Source organism: Rhinolophus ferrumequinum, chromosome 18 (assembly GCF_004115265.2).
Source record: "Rhinolophus ferrumequinum isolate MPI-CBG mRhiFer1 chromosome 18, mRhiFer1_v1.p, whole genome shotgun sequence".
Lineage (NCBI taxonomy): Eukaryota > Metazoa > Chordata > Mammalia > Chiroptera > Rhinolophidae > Rhinolophus > Rhinolophus ferrumequinum.
The window spans coordinates 16,185,808-16,206,598 of record NC_046301.1 but is presented as its reverse complement, the minus strand read 5'-3'; the positions used below and the strand labels follow the sequence as shown (position 1 = coordinate 16,206,598).

The 20,791-nt window shown below is 41.4% G+C and overlaps 1 protein-coding gene across 2 annotated transcripts in view; it reads left to right on the top strand.

The window, feature by feature from the left end:
* The window catches only part of TBC1D9 (TBC1 domain family member 9), an 85,506-nt gene that overhangs the window by 30,825 nt on the left and 33,890 nt on the right, over positions 1 to 20,791 (top strand). For both annotated transcript variants that reach the window (XM_033134449.1, XM_033134448.1), the window contains exons 2-3: positions 7,068 to 7,178; positions 17,125 to 17,243. In XM_033134449.1, coding sequence (XP_032990340.1) covers positions 7,068 to 7,178; positions 17,125 to 17,243 — 230 coding nt within the window. The remainder of the gene's footprint in view (positions 1 to 7,067; positions 7,179 to 17,124; positions 17,244 to 20,791) is intronic.

Here is a 20,791-nt window from a genome sequence, read left to right as displayed (position 1 = left end):
TCTTGGTAAGAAAGGAGTCAGGGGTCTCGCAGGGACCACCTAATGTGCTAGTTCAGCTTCTCTACACATGACACCATTGCCCCTCGGGATAAATATCCAAGAAAAACCTCATGCCTCCCCTAGTCATGTCTTCCTGCCTTCGACTGAGAAATGATTTTGTTGAGTCTTATTTTAGTTTGTAATGGGAAAACAATATCTTTTTTCACTTTCCAAATAAAAACTTATGTTACAGACTTGAATCTTCCCTTTAAAACTATACATATGATTCTAATAAACGCAGTCCCTGGTAAATTACTGCCCTCGGCGTCCCCTTCCCTAATTTAGTGCTATTTAAAGTGTCAGCTTGCCACCTGGTTGTTCCAGCCTTGAGCTAAAGAGCAGAAATTGAGATTAAACATTTAGAAACCTAAATCAGAAAGAGCAAGTTGCGGAATTAAATGATAAAAACATCGGAGGCTTGCATTTTCTTTGTCCTTTTTCACATCTTATAGATTTTTTTTAGTATTTCACATGCACCATATTTTACAAAAGCAGTCTGCAACAGATTGAAGATTAAAAAACAAACAGAAACTGATTCTTAACCACAAATAGTTTGAGAAGTACCGTCCTGATGGACAGAGTCGGCAACGTATTTTCTATCCTACTAGACTTCTCATTCATCTTTCCACAAAGAGTGACAAGCGTGTGTGTGTGTGTGTGTGTGTGTGTGTGTGTGTGTGTGTGTAAGGCTGGCTCCCTCCCCTCAGGTAACTTGTCACATTTTAAGGCAGCCATGAGATACTGATATACTTCTGCCTGGAATAATATCATGAGAGGCAGCTATTGAAGTTGAGAGGAAAGTGTTGTTGGTCTGTTCAAACCAACAACAGTGGTTTGAATAATAGTTGAGAAAACATTTTTACCAAGATATTTTAGAGAGGTCAATGAATATGCAATACTTAGGAAAATAAAAACGCTCCCAGTCTATTCTTCCCTGAAGGTGGAATCCCACTATTGGAAGCCACTAGTACCCATACTGGAGAAAGGCTGTTACACTCTTTGAGATTATGAAACTTGAGAAAAACACATTGCCCCCATCTCCAGCCCTAGCCACCTCTCCCAACAAATTTCCCAGGTCCTCAACTCCTTATGCAGAGAACAGCCTGTGGGGACAGAGCCCCAGAGAGCAGTTTCCAGGCTCTCGGCCTCATGTGGCGGGGTGCTGACTCGGGTAGTAGATGGCCATCGGTTGTGATTAGTTGGCCGTCAGCTGTAGCCAGTGAGCCATTGGCCACTAATATAACTGCCGCGGCTGTGTTGGGGAGTGGAGTCGGGAGGAGAGTTAAGGGAAGTCAGAGAGTCGGTTGGTTGGCAGAAAAGCGGACAGCAGGTCGCATGTCGTGTGAATCCAGCCTCCAGTGAGACTGTGGTGGTATGACTCCCCTACCTATGGCTCCATGGGTGTTCCTTTTTGGCCTAGCCACATCCTGTGTTCTTATGTGGGGAGTGGGAGCTGAGACCCTGCAGGCCACCCCGCACGACACAGCCATTGCCCGTATTCCTCTCTCATACATACTGTGGCTGGCCTACAATAGCCCATAGGTACCTTCACATTGTTACGGTGATACTAGAACTCAGGTGCATTTATAGGCACGGGGCTGACCCTCACCTGGCAACTCCAGCATTCCCCTTCATGGCTGTGCATACAACACGGTTTCTCTAATCTCACCTGGTCCTCTGGCTAGAATGGTGTGCAAACTAGTGTTTACCCATCTGTGCTTTGGACGCAGGAGTTTAAGTTGGTTAATTAAATCTTTAGGTTTTCTTGTTTGTTGACAACTGCTAATCACTAGACTTTCCAAAAGTAGGAGAATACAAAGACTTGTGCTTTCCCTAAATATCTGTTGTGAACCAACTTAATTCCAGACAGATCTCAATATTCATTAAAAAGTGACAAATTACTTCTGAAATTAGAGAATTGGTTTCCCAAGGTACAAAGTTTCAGGTGTGAGTTTGATCGGCATTACCTCACACTCTCTTCCAGCCTTTTTCTAGTGTTATTTTTCATCTCCTTTCACCGTAAGATTCTCAGACAATTTTAATTATTTAAGGCTAATTTGCTAACACTTACTATGTTGGGTAGTTGGTATAAAGATGAATAAGCTCTGTAAACAATTCTCAGTTTCTCCCGATATCCATCAAGTTGAAAACGTTGTGGCCCTTTTTATAAACATTCAGCATAAGGTACTGGCCCTGACTGTCGGCTTCGGGAATTCTAAGTTGAATAAGGCTGAGCCTGCTCTCAAGGAGCTCGTAGACTGGTGGGAGGAAACCGTACTTTTTTTCCAGTAGGAAACAATGTGATAATTACCTTAGTAACGTGAAGTGCTAGGTGGTTGGCAGATGATAGAAAAGAGAACGGTTAATTGCCAGAGACTGGAGGGCTGAGTGTTCAGAAGGATGGGGAATGTGTTGGAAGAAAGCAGAACAAATGTGTTAGGTGACCTCTACCTGGACATTGAGAGAAATAGACATTTTCCGGAAATAGATAAAAGAAAGGACATTGCCAAGCAAATAAAACGACTTGTGTAAAGCCTTGAAGGCTTTAAAAACAAACAAGAAAACAGTTTTATTAAGAGAGGTGTAAAATTATGATGTGCCTGGAGTTTGTACATCTGTCAGCAGCTGCTTCTGGATGCTATTGTTTAATTGCTTTCTGCCCCATATCATGCAGCCCATGTAAGTGCTAAGACTCACAGAGCATGCACCATTTCCATCTAGCCGAAGGACGAGGTAGAAACAGGTGATCCAAAATGTTTGCGTTATATATACATAGAAGATTATAAAGAAGAAAATTCAAGTGTACTGCGTCTTGGCTTTAAGAAAGATCAATGTATAGTCGCTGTAACCAGATCGAAATCCAGTGTATAGATTAGTGGAAGCCTCTTCATGGTAAACTCTGAATTTCTGGCCTGGGTCTCTCAGCAAATGTCAGCCTAACAGGAGAGACAAATAAGTCACAGAACAGGAAACTGGAATGCTCAATAAACAGGAAATAGATACTTAAACTCGTGAATAATGAGATCCATGCAAATTTAAACAACAAGTAGATACCATTTCTCACCCTTGAGATTGGGGGAAAAAATTGATAATACTGAGTATTGGAGATATGGAGAAATAGAGACGCTCTCACTTGCCTGGTGAGAGTATAAATTGGCACAACCACTTTGGGGAGCAACTGTGTAATATCTAACAAGGTTTACAGATGCACTTACCCTGTGACCCAACCATTCCATTCTAAAACAGTGGGCTCACATCCTTAAGGATCATGTGTAAAGAAAATGATCGCAGTGTCTATTATAGCAAAAAACTGGAGATAAACCCAAATGTCCTTTATCAGTAAAATTGATAAATTACAGTATGTTTATACAGTGGACTATTACGCAGCATTTAAAGTGAATGAATCGATTTACGAGTATAACCTGGGTACATTTCTGAAACATGTTCTTGGGTAAGAAAAACAGGTTACAGAACAATATTGGCTCTTTATCATTGATGTAAATTGTAACACACTCGTCATTGTTATATCTATATTCGTGTGCTGACATATGGGGCAGTAGAAGGTTAAGGACCTATATAAGCAGAATACTACGTAGCTTGAGAGTGGTGGGTAGAGGGAGGGAAATGGGTTGAGGAGGCACAAAAGGACCTTTGCTGTCTGTGTGTGTTATGTTTTCTTTCTTTAAAAACAAAAACAAAACAAAAGCAAAAACACAGCTCTGAAGGAGGTAAGGCTAAATGTTAAAATCAGAGTGGTGGTCCATGTATTTTGTAATTGCCTATACTTTTTTGTAGTTTTTAAAGATTTTATTAAGCTTAGTACACACCCGGCACTCTCTAAGTGGGTGCTATTATTATTTCCATGTCAGGACCCAGCCCAAGACGGCGCCCACTCCCCGGACCACTCTGGCCTGGTCTTGTTCGATCTCGGCCTTATCTCCACCTGGCTGTGAGGCTGAGGGAACACAGAGAGGCTGAATGACCTTTAGGATTCTGTCCACTTTCGCATACATTGTTCCGAGATCCCCAGTAGGTGGACAGGCCATTATCATGGGCACATTGCTGTGTGTCCAGCGCTGTCCCGACACACCTCCGCCCAAGAAGTGGGGGCTGCCCAGGCATGGAGACGTAACTGTATGTGTCACACACCCTTTAGTGCCCACAGCCAGGTGGGAAGCCTAATTTTGCAGAGTGTTTTCTGAATCTCCTTGAAAACAGTGCTTTTATGTTACCAGATGCCCCTAAACTAATGTAACAGGTAGAGGCAGAGAAGTTATTTTGAGGACCATAATTTGATGTAGTTATCTCAGGCGATCAAAGATTGTTGACTACCAGAAATAGCTTGACTAGAACAACACTTTGTGTGGGAAACGATGAAAGGTTCAGTATTTTGACAGCCATTTCAGAGGTATGAGTAATAAGACTTCTAAGAAAATCCTAATTGCTGCTTTTCTTTTGGGGGCGTGCTCTAGACCAGATTTACCATCTTCTACTGTTCTGTATGCACAGAGGATATAGGAGCAAGTTTCTCTTTCCCAAAGTCTCGACTTCTTGTATCTGTAGAGGTTAGGCAGTAGGGCGATAACTTATTATTTAGTTTTTCTAAAAATACCTAACTTGTCCATTCATCTAACACGTGTTCAGAGCTTACTGTGCCAGCAAAGTGCAGGGCCCCGGGATCTGTCAGATGCAATTAGCTTCTGTCCTCAAGAAGCAACTAGTGTGGAGAGAGGAGAAGAAATGGAACAAAGCAAAACATGCAAGTCATTTTAAATAAATGCAGCAGGTGTGACAGAAGCCCAACTTGGAGGGAGATCAGGGTTAGAAAGAGGTGGCGTGAGGTACTCAGGAGTTTGTCATCTGAGGCCGTGGGAAGTGAGAGTTGATGGACAAGCACAACATTCCAAATGGGGGGAAAACATGGGTCAGTGTTACCAGGGGAGAGGCCACTTCTGGATTAATGTGGAAGTGTGTGTTTATTGGTTTGAATGGCCAGCTGCATACCGCAAGTCACAGTACCGTGTTTCCCCGAAAATAACACCTAGCCGGACAGTCAGCTCTAATGCGTCCTTTGGAGTAAAAATTAATATAAGGTCTTATTTTACTATAATATAAGGCTGGGTCTTATATAATATAACATAATATCATGAATATAATATTAATATAATATAATACCGGGTCTTATATTAATTTTTCCTCCAAAAGACGCATTAGAGCTGATTGTCCAGTTAGGCCTTATTTTCGGGGAAATGGTAATTAGTTTCTGTTTGGCTATCCACTGTTTGAAGAATGGTCATAGAAATTTTCTAATTTTATGTGCACCTCATGTGAGTGTTGTGTTATTATACTGTTTCTAACTTGAAAATATTTTACCATGGACCCCCCTGGTAGGTACCTGTTAGTTTCCATTTAAATCTTAGCAGAAGTTGGTGACACCCATTGTGAATGCGCACTCAGAGTGGGTGAGCTGGCATCCAATCAGAAGCCCTCACTCCAGGAGGGGTCTACTTTAAGCAACTCGGTTTTCTTCATCTCTGGGTGACACCAGAGCTTTCGTTAATGAGAATAATGGATGTCGGAGATGGCTTTTAGTTGGGGACATTTGTAGTGATCGAGATGTATGGATTGACTGGATCTTTTCAGAGGTCTTCCTTCCTGGGTGTTACAGAGTACAGAAGTCTAGTGAGACATTAAGGATGGAGAAACTGAGGCTCAGGGAGGCGGGGTCTGAAAGTTGGGAAGTGGCAGAGCCAGAAGTGAAGAATTCCAGAACCAGAACAGCCTCTATTGGCTGCTCTGCCCAGAGAGCTACACTCGCCCTTGGAAGAAGATCTTTATCTCCTGTGATACTCTCTCGTTTAGAGGTTCCAATCCTTGATTCCAACTCCCTAACCGCAGACTGACATTCGTGTGCCTTACAACCAACATATGTGACGCTTCCAGTATTTAAGTCATTTTATTTCTTCTTTAGATTCAAGAAGAGGGAAGTATTATAAACGTTCAGTTATCATGGGTGATGCCTTTTTATTTCCAGTCAAAGGGGATCCAGCTTAGCTGGCACTCTTCTGCTTTTCCCGTTAACGTACTTTTCCGTCTGCAGATAATTCAAAAGTAATTGGAGGTCTTTGCAGCAAATCTGAGTCACAGTAAACAAAAATGCACACGTGTGTGACATTATGTGGAAATCTAACTCTTGGAAAACTCTGCAGGCTCTAAGGATTTTTATTTTTAATGTACTTCATACAGTCCAGAGCAAACCAATGAATTAGTTTCCACTTGAGCGAAAGTTTGTTTTTCCTGGTGTCTTCAGGTCAGCTAATGGTCACTGTGGTTTGGAATGAACCTAAATGGATTCCTGTCCTTGGACAAAGACCAAGGACAACTGCAGGACTTCCCATGTTAACCTCCTTTAGGCTTCTTGATTAATAACCCTGGTTCAGGAAGGCAGATGCTGTTACAGTCACTTTACAACTGAGGCAGTCAAAGCAGTGAGAAATTAAGTGGTCTGTCCCCACCGCAGAGCTGGGTATAATGGAGTCAGAGCCGTAACCGAGCTCTTCTGAACTCTAGTCGACGCATGCATGGCTCTTTCCATGACCCCAGCCTGCCAGACAAGGAGGAAGTGAATTGCAGTGGAACTGTGTATACTGAGGTCTTAGTTGGTATGTTTAGCCATTATTAAAAACCTCCAGCCGTTATTATGAGACGACAGACACATCAAGAGCTACTGGTGGTGACACTTTCAGATCTTGTGGTTCAGATTCAGCAGAACTTCATGAAAAGCCTGCTGGGGGCAGGCACTGAGCTTGGAGCTTTCCTGTGTGCTGTTTATTTTCCACAGTGGCAGAGCAAGACAGGCTGGGGGACTTTAGCTTCCACCTTCCAACCTCAACCACCATCAGTTCCATCCCAAAGCCATCCTTAGTAAGCATGCAACCTAAGTAAGTCAGGGTAACATTCCCCACTGCCTGGGAATGAGAAAGCACTGAGGAAACCCTTATGCATTTCTCCCTCTTTCCTGCCCTCAGGCCTGCTGGTGGGTACCCTCGATGTGGTGTTGGACTCCAGTGCCCGGGTCGCTCCTTATCGAATTCTCTACCAGACTCCGGACTCTTTGGTCTACTGGACCATCGCCTGTGGTAAGTAGCAGGATTTGGAAATATGAATAAATGTTATGATGAACAGCAGTTTATTGGAAGAGAAGGAACATTTAATTGTAGAATGCAATCACTTGGTATTTAGGGTGACCATAGCCATTTCAATAGGTGCACCCCAAACCCCGATGGCTTAGCACAATAAAGGTTTCTTTCTCACTCTGGTGAAGTCTTGTTGGGATCCTGTGGCCTCCTCTCTCTGTAGTGACACCCTCTTGGACCGTTTTTAAATTGCTCTCTGCTTAGTAGGAAGTGCTGTTGTGCTGGAGTCTGAAGATTGAAAGATAGTCAGATCCCAGCTCTGCTCTTGCAAACACATGTAAATAGGCTATTAGAGTGCAGCGTGAACATGCACCACCAGTGCCAGTTGGTTATGGGGCTCCCATCTGAATGTAGGAATCTTGGTTGGCCTTGTACACAGGTGGGCAAGTTATCTGGGTGTGATTCCAGGTTCCATGCCCTAGTAATACTCCATCGAGGATTTCATAGTACCTGAAATTCTAACATTGCATGTAGTTGCATCCCTTTAAAGTTATTCTGGTTAAGATGCAAACAGCCCCGTGAGAAACAAGGGAAAGTATCAGTCATTTGTGTATTCTGGGGGATGAAGGGTTGACATCGGGGTTCAGGACTTGGAGGAAACCACCCAGGAGTGAAGGTTGGGGATTGGAGTGAGAGACAGAGGGAAGCTGGGACCCCAAAGAAGGCAGACTTAACAGGGTAGCCCAGGCTGAGTAAGACAGCAACCCAGCCCCCCACGTGGTTCATTCAGTGCAAAGGGAGAGACTCACTAGCTACTGTAGAAGGGGAAGTGCCCTGAGATAGTTGGTTGGAAAAGTGTCCCATTTCGCTAGCCGACAATCTAGAATAGTGTTAAAATAGTGTAGCCAGCAAGTGAAGAAGTAAAAAGGAAGGAAATTAGAAATCGGGCAGATTTCTAATTAATGAGGGTGTAGAAAGAACACTTGGACACGTTCTCACTCACCTTCCAGCAGTTCCACCACTTGTGCCAGAGGCTTTTGAAATCCCCTGGAGCTTGGCGCCCTCGGACGTCCCCTGGCCCTCTCAGCTCCTCTCACTCCCAGATCAGTGCTCATTTACAGTGATATGAGCCACAGGTGTGGGCCTCCGTGACGCCACTTTTTTCTGTCCCCTCAGCCCTAACCTTTGTCTCCCCGTTGCCTGACGTGGCTGCTTGGCCTATTTCTGAGACTTTGCCCTTCTACGAAGCAGATCCTATGAATGCTCATGTGGGAAAGAGCCCAGAGTTACAAAGCTGGATTATTCCTGGATTTTTTACAGAGCCGAGGCTAAGGAACACTAGGCAATAAATGCTGGTGGCGTAATTTATAGCACTTTCATTTTCCAGTAAGTAATGCCTGTCACAACTGTATGATCTCATTATAATAAACCCAGAACAGTTTGAGTTTTAGCTTTTGTTTCTATTGATTACCCATAGAGATAGCTCCAGAGTTTCCTTGTGGAAGACTCCACGGAAGTGACAATCATGCTGAAAGTCCCATCCACCCATTAGTTGTTCTTTCTCATTGATTTCCATTTAAATTTCCAAATTGCTGGCTTCCCTTCATGAGAAGATTTTTAAGAGCGGAAGCAGCTACCTTAAAGCGGTTTCTCTGATATGCTGACCTTTCAGTTTGTGATTTTAATGTTGTTTCTTCGTAAGCTACAAACTTAGTGTTTGGTGGGACAGTATGTTGGGAGCTTTATTTTCTTGAATTTCATGAATCATTGCTGTAAGAGAAGCTTCAGCAGGAAATTGGGTGAGTCTAACTCAGTGCCCTGTAGAAGACCTGGGATTCCAAGACCTTATTCTATGCCACGAGTCCTGTGGATCTTCGTTACATGTAAAGTGAATTAAAGGGAGTGTCTAGAATCAGTGTCTTCACATAGACCACTTTCTATAGAGGAGCAAATCCTACTCATGTGGTTGGGCTTACTTGAGCCACATGGAACTAGCCAGAGGCGGAGTCTTTTGGATCCAGAGTCTAATTTACTGCCAACGTAATAATCACCTGCCCTGGGCAGTAGGAGCCATACAGGAAGGGGATGAAGGAACAAAGCAAGTTATTTGGCTAAACGTTATTTTCATGTGCTTCTTTTTATTATCTTCTAATAGTGTGTATCCAGATTAAAGAAATTGTTGTTGTTTTGTTTGTTTTTGTTTTTTACATTTTCTTGGCAGTGAGACCTTTAGTTGGGAAGGGGAGCCAAAACAACCTTCCTAAGTAATGACTCTACTTTCTTTTCACTACTACCCAAAATGAAGCCACCATTCTCTTTCATTGATAGCCATTGTGCCATCAGCTCTAGTCTCACTGAATTTTATTTTGCTCCGTAGTTTGTGCAGTAAATGATACTTTTTGCCATCTCTAAGAACGTAAGGAAGCTGTACTGTAGGAATTTGTCCAGCCAGCTTTGTTGAGCTAGTTATATATTCTGACAATTCTGCCTCTTCCCCCACTAGGCAACGGACCAATGGTTTTGTGCCTGGGACTCTAGGTTCACCAAGGTACTAAATCTCTACAGGTCTTCCCCCAACCTCTGGTGCTTGGACTTGGTGCCCCTAAAGGCAGGAGACAGCCTGGTCCTTTGCCCCCCCTGGCCTTCCGTGGACTTAAGTAGAAAGCAACCCATTTGGCTCTCCCTGTAAGAAGAACTAGAAGGTTCTAACAGTAAGAAGGGTTATACAGCCTCAGTGAGAATATGGACACAGAAATGCAGGTAATTCCAAAGACATTGTCTAAAGAGGAGCTTCGGGACCGCTGGGGAGGAGAGTTCCAAACAGAAAGAGGAGCTGGTGACACTTCCTCTGGATACATCTGACCTTGGGACAGGCCTGATGAAGGAAATGGGGTGGAGGGTATGTGTCCGATGGCCACCTCACCGATGACACAGTCCTGAACACTGCTTTGAGTCAGCTGCCTGTTGACTTAGTTTCCTTCTTCTTTACCAGCCCAGAATCTCCTCTGGACCTAAATGGTCATTTGTATTCAGCACTGAAAGCTGTCAGCCACTGTCTTGCCCAGCACCATTAATTTAACGGGATACAGAGGCAGAGTGAATGCCCAAGTTCATATTTCTCATCATAGCCGGTTAGTGCCGAACTGAGACCAAGTTCTCAGGTCTCCCACGCGCCCAGCCCGGTATTTTATAAGGAGCACTGTGCGGGCTTGTAGGATTAAACGTTCTTTCAGTCAGCAGCTGGTAAGGCCCAGACTTTAATTAAAGATTGCTAATCGGTTCTGCTGCTGTTTCTCTAAGTAGATAGAGAAAATGTCGGGTCATTTAGTTGCCTTCCATATGAGATACACGGAAGGTGGAATTTGGTTGCTATTTCATAATCCTATCTTGGTCTATGGACCTCACAAACTAGTCTTGGATCGTTGGGAACAGAGCAGCTTAAGAAAAAAAAACCAACTTGCTTTTTTTCTTTAAGCAATATATGTTCATTGCAGAAAATTAGAAAATGTAGCGAAGCAAAAAAAATTTAAAAATTAAAAAACAGTAATACATCATAAATCACCTTCCAGGCTTTATATACATATATAATGCTGTCTATACTACACATATATATGTATAGACTTTCCATGTCAATAAAACGTATTTCTATAATGTCAATTTTAAAAGGTAGATAATATTTTGTTGTGTATATAACATGATTTAACTAACTGATAGGCTATTGTTGGAAATCTAGGGTTTTCCCCCTAACTTAACTGCATTTTAAACAATCTCAGTGAATAGCCTGTGAACAAAATCTTATCACATCCCTCAGTTATCACCTTAGGACACATTTAGAGAAGTAGGTATGCTGAGTCAAAGCATATCCATATAGGTAAAGCTTGTAGTGTCTCTCTCCCAGTTGCCCTCTAGAGAGATAGCCATTTGCATTCTCTCCAGCAGGGTAGGACAGGACCTTGGCACTTACGTAAAATAAGGACATCAATCACGGATTCCTACGCCAAGGTTGGATGAGTTAGCTGAGCCTCTCTTGTCTTAAAGTGATTATAAAGCCATGGGCATATTGTTATGACCTGTAAGAGATTATAAGCAGAGTTATGTAAGAAGCTTAGAATAGTTACACGAGTTGTTCTAGGCCTTCTCTCAGTAACACATACACTTTGAGGTTCAAACACTGTCATGCCAGGGCCAGAGAGATTTCTGCTGAGTGTGTGTTAGTCAAGCAACAGTTGAACAGCTGATATCTTAGTGTTGGGACCTCTAGAAGTATCTTCTAGAGCTCTTTGTGTTGCGTTGCTTATGATGATGATGATAACAAAAGTTTCTGTTTACTTAGTGCTGTTCATGTTCTAGACCTGTACTAAAGACTTTACATGTGTTATCTTCTTTAATGCCCAGCACAAACCAGTGCGGTAGGTGTTGTTTCCTCCGTATTACGAAAAGAAATCTGAAGCACAGAGAGGTCAAGTGACTTCCCCACGGTCACAAAGCTATTATATGGCGTGGTGGACTTGAAACCAGGTGTATTTTTCTGATAAAGTCTGTGGTCTGAGTCATTGTGTAAGATCGTCTCCATCTCCCTGATAACCAGGCTCCTAATCACTCCAGATAATCTAATCTCTAGTCATATTTACCCCACTTCTAAAATATGTCAGGAGGTGGTAAAGTGTAGCAATTGAGAGTATAGGTTTTGGAGACTAGAAAAATCTGGATTTGATATTACAGAAATGTGACAGCCTCAGTTTCCTCATATATAAAAGGCTTATAGCTGGAACTACACAGACAATTGCTGTGAGATTACGTTTGATAAAGTATCTGAAGTTAAGCATGGCATCTGGCCTTGATAAGTACAAACAAGTAATAGGTAACATTATCATTGCCTTTAACCTGTTTTTAATTATAGCTTTAAATACATTTCAATAAATTATATTTAGATCTCTAAATCACAAATCTCCCTTTTGTTTCTAAGAATGTTTTAAATCACCACATTATTTTGGGATTTTATCTCTTGCCCTCTCCAAATATAAGTGTGTCGTTTTCTTGGCAGTAGAGAGTACATGGTGGCTTTGTAAATACTACAGGGACAGCAGGTGCTACTCTAGTGTATTGGGTATTAAGCTTGCCTTCATTTGGTATTTAAGTTTCAAAATTATCACCTTTGTGACTAAAGTTTTGTTTGGATAAGGCCATAAAGTAGCTGATTCCTTCATTTGGTTCCCTTTTTAAGTAGCTCCCAGGGCTGTTCATTCAGGCTATTCATTTGAGAACTGGATCAGCTCTGGGATCCAGCCTATCCTGGTGTCTGAAAATACTAGCTTGGTTGCTTTTTAATTCATAGGAGATTTAGTGGGTAGGCTTTGCTCTATTTTGTTTCCTGCTGTGTCACTAGGAATGGTTTCCTAGTCGCACAAATAGACACACAAATATATACCTGCACATGTGCATACACACATTCTTGATCAGTGAGAATTTACCATCTAAGTTATCCTGGAATTTAGTGCTGAAGTCTCAGAACCAAATTTAATTCTTAATCATGTATCACAAAGAAATATGCACTGATTATCTATCAGTGGGGACTCAAGCCTTTGTTCTTAAACCTCAGAGGCCAGCTATGATGGAATCAATTTGTGGGTCCATCTCAATGCTTCTTCCTTTTTATTTCAAGTAGACTGCATGTGCTTTAAGATACATTTCAAACTAGATGACGAATTAGACGAGGATGATTTAGTATTTTTCATCATCATAGATATTCTTGAAATTGCCCAGATAAAAGCACAGGGCCTACGGCTTTTTAGAAAAACCCACTTTGAGTGGTATTTGGATTCTCTTTTTACAAAATTAATTTCTAACTACCTTAAGCCCATCCAGGGTTAGTCTGGTTTTGGCCGCAGCAGATGCCCTTCACTTAGACTTCCTGAAGTATTCTCATACGTGACACCAGCTTTCTTTGCTGTTCCAGCTGATTGCACAGTTGGGTCAGCTTGTGTTTCCCACTGCATCTCTGTAAATGAGGCCTTTCCAGAAAGTCGACAGCCAAGCCCTTCCCTTCTCTTCTGACCGTCCAACACATTTTGCTCAAACTGTGGGTCAGAGTCAGGGCAAAGGAGCTTCGCGTTATCTCACTTGAAGCAGTAACAAAAGAAGAGTTCTGAGAGCCTAGATGTTGCAGCACTTGTACTTATTTTCTTGAGAACTGAAAGAGCCATTTAGAAGGAATAACGAGGATTCCAACATGTTTCCTTTGGCGTCTTCGCTGGTCCCCAAAGCGTGGTCTGGCAAAAGTGACAGTTGCTCTAAAACTGTTCGCGGGACATTGGCTCTGTGATCCCTGAGAGGTAAAACCTGGACCGCTTGTTTGTTCCGGGGTCAAAAGTGGACAGAAGTGGACACCTGCTTTTAGAAGTAGTTTTTACTAAATTGACATCTTTGGAATTTGTCTCATCTGCTGAGGGATGAGCCCAGCTATGCCTTATGGGTATCCTCATACTTTTAGACCCCAGAGCCTGGAGCCATGAATGCATGTCCTCATTTACTCTTTGTGCATTGAGGGAAGTGTGCAGAAAGTATGGTGCATTGGTGCAGTAAATATAATTGTAAAACGCACTTTTCATTACTCGCCCTGGAATTATCTGTTGGATATAGATAGGAATCCATAGTTAATGCCTAAAACTGCCATTGGCTGCTGACATTTGTGTCTTTCCTCAAATAGTATATGGTTGCATAGAATGGAACACAAAGTTCCTCCTTGTCTAGAAGCCAGCCTTCTGGAACTTTGGAATCGTAGGTGTGGATATAACCAGAAGAGTTCTACCTCCAAAACCTGTTTGGTAGCCCAGTCGCAGGCCCAGAGCACTGAGTAAGCTGAAAGAGTTGCAGATCTGAAGATACTGAGATTTGCACTCCCAGCTCCTCTCCTACACATGGGGGCAGTGAGTGGCTGGTGATAATGCTAAAAGCCAGCCTTTTCATGTGACACTGACAGGTGTGGGAGAAGCAACAGGAGATGGAGGACAGAAGAGGAGCAGCACACACAGCTGCAGTAGGAGGGGAGACCAGTGATGGATTTCTGTCATGGAAGACAGAAATGGGGGGACTTACTTCCCAGGCAGCGAGTAGGGAGGAGAAGCAGTGGTACAAATGGTAGTGGGAGGGGGAAGGTGGAGCTAATGGAAATGATGGACAGTAGGACAGGGTGGAGAGCAGGAGGTCCTAGGGCCACAGAGAAGGCAGTAGGCGGGGAAACAGTGTGGATAGCAAACCTAAACTTCAGTGTAACAGTGCTCAGATGGCTGCATGAAGATGGCGATCACGCATGTCAACCTTCCTCTAATACCATGAAAATTGAAGGTATGGGTAAATGTTTGTTGAATGAATGCTCGCATGCATATATATACCCTTTCTACCCTGGATGTGTGTATGTGTGTGGGGGGTGTACTTATATGAATATGTGCATAAAGAAAACTGAAGGCAGCATGTGCACAGCTGAAGGCATAGCTCTACCCCAGGTCTTGTAGCTGATGGGCTTTTCTGTCCAGGGAGGTTGAACTGTGGTTGGATTCCATGACAAGTGGAACAGGGACTCTAAAGTCAAGTATGCAGTGTGACTTCCTGGTAAAGGGCAGAGCAGGGTGAGATGCCTGGCTGAGCCAAGGGCTCATGTGAAAACCGGCCTCCGGAAGGCACATCTGTGGTCACCATAGGCAGGGGCGGAGGAGAGGCAAAAATCAGAGGCTGGGAATTGTGCCCGATGGGTCTGCAGAAGTGCAGCCATCCCATGGGTCCCCAGGAGGGCCTCTGTCCTAAGGAGCATGCATGTGACAGTGCCTTCATCCATGTGAAGAAGCACAGATAGTGTGGCGGGGTGGAGGGTGCACGGCTGGCATTTACTCTGGACAGGGCTCTGTCTGTACATCACAGCCAGTCACAGCCGTTGATGGTGGTGACCTGTTTACACACAAGGAAGGCTGCAGTATGTTTCTAAAACGGTTTACATTTAAAATAGTCATCAAAAAAGTTTAAAAACACACAGCACTCTTCCTTGTCTGTAAACAAAATTTTTCCAATGATTATTTTAAAATTTTGAGTCTAAAATGTTTTAAAGCTCTCTGGCAAACTCCAGAATGGCTCATTCCCTAAATATGGCATTGTGCTTTGCATCTGAAAAGTGTTTTCTACTTTCCAAAGGGTATCTGTAGACATTATTCCTTGTAATTTTTGCCACATTGCTCTGAGATGGGTAATGGTTTTGTTTTGTTTTTCATTTGTCTCCATTTTACATGTAAAGAACTTGAGACAGAAAGATGAAGCAAATTGTCTAAAGTCACCCAACTGGCTGGCAGCAGAGGGGGAGGGGGGCTAGTTATCTGTATACAGAGTCATCGATTGCTTTTACGTGTAGGTGGCTGTGACCCCAAGTGAGGGAGCCATAAAAAATGCCCAGAAAATGCTACAGACCATCTACTATTTTTTAGCATTTTCATAGGGCTGCCTCTCCACTCAGAAATTTACTTTTCATCCTCTACACAAGCATTCCATGTAGGCAATTTTGGAGTTCAGGCTTGAAGTAAAAGAGAATAAACTTGGGTTTGGTTTGGTTTTGCCTCTCCTCACACGGTCTAAAACGCCTCAAGCATAACTGTCATTCTCTAAGAGATTTTAGTTCTGCTCCCACAGTTGTGAGTGTCATTTGTAAAAACATTTGTCTCCCACCTTTCTTTGTCAGGAATCAGAGTCAGATTCTGAAACATACTGAATTACTGGTGACAAAGAACAGAAAAAAGACATCGTAAAGAAATCAATGAAAAGATAACTTGGAAATCTAAGGAGAGGCCTGAAGGGTGAATCAGTGAAATCACAAAATCATTCTGTAACTCTGGAATGAGTAGTGCATACAATTTATATATATGTTATACATATCTGTGATATGATATGTGATATCTATACAACTTATATCTCTCATATAGGGATGATTTATAAGACTGTTTTTCTGCCATTAACAATCCCAGAGCAGGACAAAAAGGGAAGGGAGTTCACTCCAGGGTCTGTGACACCTCATCTGACCACATCCCCGTTATGCCCTGAGGTTGTGAGTAGGAGCAGTGCCGGTTCCATACGCTACAAGGCTGGGGTTGTTTCCATTGGAGGTTGCCAAGTGAGTTGACCTGTGTGTGCTACTTTCTGACTGGCCCAAGTGGAGTGATTTGGTCGGCAGCTGTGAGGATGACCTCATCCCATTACATTTCAAGGCAACTGTGCTGAGAGCCAGGCGGCTATTCCCGAGCGATAGTCCATTTTCACGTCTCATTCATAATTGAAGTGAGTGAGGATCATTTCTTTGCCTATTATAAGAGGTGGTTACATCAGATCTCCAGGGGCATACCGAAGCTTTCCTATTGTTGCAACTTAACAACTGTAACCTAGTATTCTAACCAGACCTACGTTACCCTGTGAGGTGCAGGTTTCAGAAGAGAGGAAAGAAAAGGGCAGTGCTAAATTCCCAATCCAGAAAAGTGAACGGGAGAAATGTTGCTGCCTTCTAGTCTGAAAGTGCCCTAAAAGTTTCTGAATTCACCTCCTCAGACTTGACTGTCACACAGTATAGCAGGTCCTTGAATAACATCGTTTCGTTAAAACGTCGATGAACGTCGATGAGTCGATGAGGTGCTATAGGCGATTAGCCTATGGTAGAACTGGTTTCATTATACGTCATTTAGCTTGAAGGCCAAGAACCCATCAAAGACATTAAGTGAGGACTTCCTGTCCTTGTTCTTGGGTTTCCACTTCTTTAGGTGTCTTCTGTGTGTCTCCTCTGGAGGAGAGAAAGCATTTAACAGCAGCACTGTTGAAACAATAGTCTGCTTTAGTGGCATGAATACAGATGACATGTGCCTCGTTTTTTAGGTATCTTTTAAATGCTGACATTTATTTTATTCTTATTTTTACATTTGTACAGGTGGTTCCAGAAAAGAAATCACTGAACACTGGGAATGGCTTGAGCAGAATCTATTGCAGACACTCTCCATCTTTGAAAATGAGAACGATATCACCACGTTTGTGAGAGGAAAAATACAGGTAGAGGCTGTCTTGTTTTGTTTTGTTGTTAAACTTTTAAATTGGCAATAGTGTAAAACTTACAGAAAATTTGTAAAACTAGGCAGATAGGTGTACTTTTCTGATTTCGCTTTAATTCTTCCACATGAGGCCTCAGGTATAATACTTCTTTGCATGTGCATTTTTCATGTGAGTCCTGGATAACACTCCATATCAGTTCATTGAGATTGTCCACATGTTGTTCTTGTTGTTTCATTTTAATAGTTCTGTTTTTTCATTTTGAAATGATTTTTAGATTTACAGAAGAACTACAAAGACAGAGCAAAAAATTCTCGTAGACCCTACACTCAGCTTCCCTAATTGTTAACATCTTATATAAACGTGGTACATTTATCAGTACTAAGAAACTGTCATTGACATGATATTGTTAACTAAACTACAGACTTTATTTAGATTGTAGCAGTGTTTGCACTTCATGTCTTTTTTTATTCCATGGTCCAATCCAGGACACCAGGTTGCATTTAGTTCTTTATTTGTTTTAAGCTGCATATTATGTGTGTATGCACCATAGGTAATTCAGCCATTCTCCTATGCTTGGACAGTTAAGCATTTTCTAATATATTTCTATTTCGGGGGGACGTATCTTTATGATAAACTGGTAGAAGTGGGATTTTCAGGTCAAATGGTAAATGCATGTGTCGTTATTCTTCACCAACAAGGTGGTTATCAAACTGTTGGGTTTTTGCCAATCTGGTGGGAGAGAAATATTTTAGTGTTGTCTTTAGTGTTATGAGTGAAATTGAACATCTTTTCATATGTTCAAGGACCACTTTTATATCACTGTTGACTGTCAGCTCCTATCTTTTTACCTATTTTCCTATGGGACTTTTGGTCTTATTTTTCTTTAACTTTTAAAAGTTCTTTTTATGTAAAGGTCATTATCCCTTTATCAATGTTACATGTTGTGGTTATTTTCTCTCATTTGTCATTTGTCTTTTGACTTTGCTCATGATAGTTTTTGCCATGCAAAGTTTAAATTTTTTATTCAAAATTAGTAATTTTTTCTATTATAACATCTGGAGTTTTAGTCACAATGAGAAAGCCTTTCTTTATACCTACATGATGGAGGAATTCTACGAAGTGATCTGACGTGCTTCTCATTCAAATTCTACAGAATGGTCAATTTTTATTTTATTGTATTTTATTTTTACTTTACTAAATCTTTACATGAACATGTAGTAATTTCATATTCAGAAAAAGAAGGGAACAAATACAAATGGAATCTCATTGTTCTCTAGAGTTTGATGTTTTTGAAGGAGAGAGTTGCATTTTAACTGGACCACACAAAAATTAGTTAGGACTGAGAAGAACAGGAGCACTTATAATAATGTGCTTCCTTACTGCCACCCTTAACCCCTCAAAATGAATATTGTATCACTGCTTCAAGATTGGTCATTTAAATTTCTTCTCCATCCTTAATAAAGAGATTATAAGAGTAGTAAAGAGGATAAAAGTGAGAGAGGGGGAGACATGGCAAAAATCAGTGTGAAGCTAAGAGGAAATGGCAGCCCCCAGACACACACACACACACACACACACACACACACACACACACACATTATTCTAGAATAATTGAGAGTTGTTTTGTTGATAAAACCAATCTGATTTTATAACATCTTCATTTTGTTTCTAAGTCATGTATCTGAATTTCTGGGAAGTAAAGTAGATGTAGTGAGTCAGGATTCCTAGTCTGATCATGTCGGAGGGGCGGAGTGGAAGGGCCATTGGTGTGGGGAAACATAGACAGGAAGCATCTCCTCTATCCAGGGGCCGCTACTGAGGTTCTCGGTTACCTTTTCCTGTTACGTCTTAGGGAAACAGGTACAAATAAAGAGCTGTAGGAAGATACTGAAGCTTAGAAGTGACACCAGCCAGGAGGGAAAAAAAAGAAAACAAAACAAGGACCAATTATGTCAAATAGCCATTCTTTTCATCGTTTTCATTACACCAAAAATGTCAGATTAAATTCCCCTGAAACCAGTTATGAGGAAGGAATTGCTATTAATGCAATTATGTGTGAATGTCATTCATGTGCAAATGAATAGTTTAAGCATTCACGGATTGTCCAATAATTAAGAGAACCAATAAATTTATTTGTTTTGAGATCTAATTGACTTTTGTAAATTATAAATGTAATAATTAACTACAGCGGCAGCCATAATTCAAACACCATAGATAATATTTTGTATATTTCTTTCTAGATGTCTAATATGTATTTTATCATCATAGTCTTACTGTACATATAATTTTGTATCATGTCTTTTTTCTTTGACCAGTGTGTCCTATGTATTATATAATTTTGTTATTATTTTAATAACTGAATACTATTTCATAATTGACTTTAACGTTCCTCTCTCTAGATGTCTCATTAGTTTCTAGACTAGTGGGGGTCAGGCACAAACAATAATACAGTGAACACTTTTGTTCATATAACTCCCTATACTTTTTGCTTTTTCCCTTTGGGATAGATTACAAGATGTTGGTTAATGGATTAGGAAGTTTAAACAGTTTTAATGGACCTCCATAGATATTGTCATCGTATTGGAACGCCATTGCTTACTTTCAGCATTATAGTTGTTTAAGTGGTTTTTCAAATTGAACAGGTCAAAGCTGATGTCTTACTGTTTTAATTTTCTGTCTCTGATTGATTGTGAGGTTGAACGTTTTTTCATGTTTGCTAAGTTCATTTTCCTGTTTTTGTGAATTACCTGTCAGTGTCCCTTGCATATTTGGATTGTAGGAATTTTTCCAAAGTTAGGTGGAGCTGTTGCCTACAACCAGGTGACCTATTTTATGTGGAACATGTAGAACATATAGAAAGGATGTATTCCATCCCTTCGTTCCGTCATCCAGCTCACCTGGCTAAAAAATTGCAGCAAACTAAGAAGAAAGTTACAGCAAACTAAGGAGAGATTCCATATTCTGAGCCCTTCTTTTCCTTAAGTGTGGGCTTGTTGGGAGGGATTATTATAAAGGGACATTATCCTTACTGTGGAAACTAGTTGGGAAGGTTTGGTCTGTTGATATGAGTGTATTAGGCCCCAGACTGTTTCAGAGTGATGGATCTATATCCTCATAAATCCTTTCATATTTAAAAATGTTCTCTTTTTAAATTTTAAAGGAGCATTCTAGAATGTGGTGTTTAGGAGATCTGTAAATGGCATAGTCTGAACTTAATGTTTTTCCACTTAAAACTTATGGGTATCATTTGGTTTGTTATACACCGCTCTCTTCTAATATTCTCCTTCTTCTGACGTTAGGTAAGAGTCTACTATAGTGGATATAAAAAGTACATGGTCTAGAATTTTGGATTTTATACTGGTAGTAGTAGAGAACCACTCAGGCTTCTCATAATAAGAGTCTTATAGTCAAAATTAGTCTTCGGAAGATAAATTTATAGGAAGCATCCAGGACAAACTAGAAGCATAATTGCCCAAAGGCAGGAATTCTGGGGATGAGGCAGTTGCAATTTTCTATCCTTGAGTATGCAGTGTTCAGTCACATCAAAG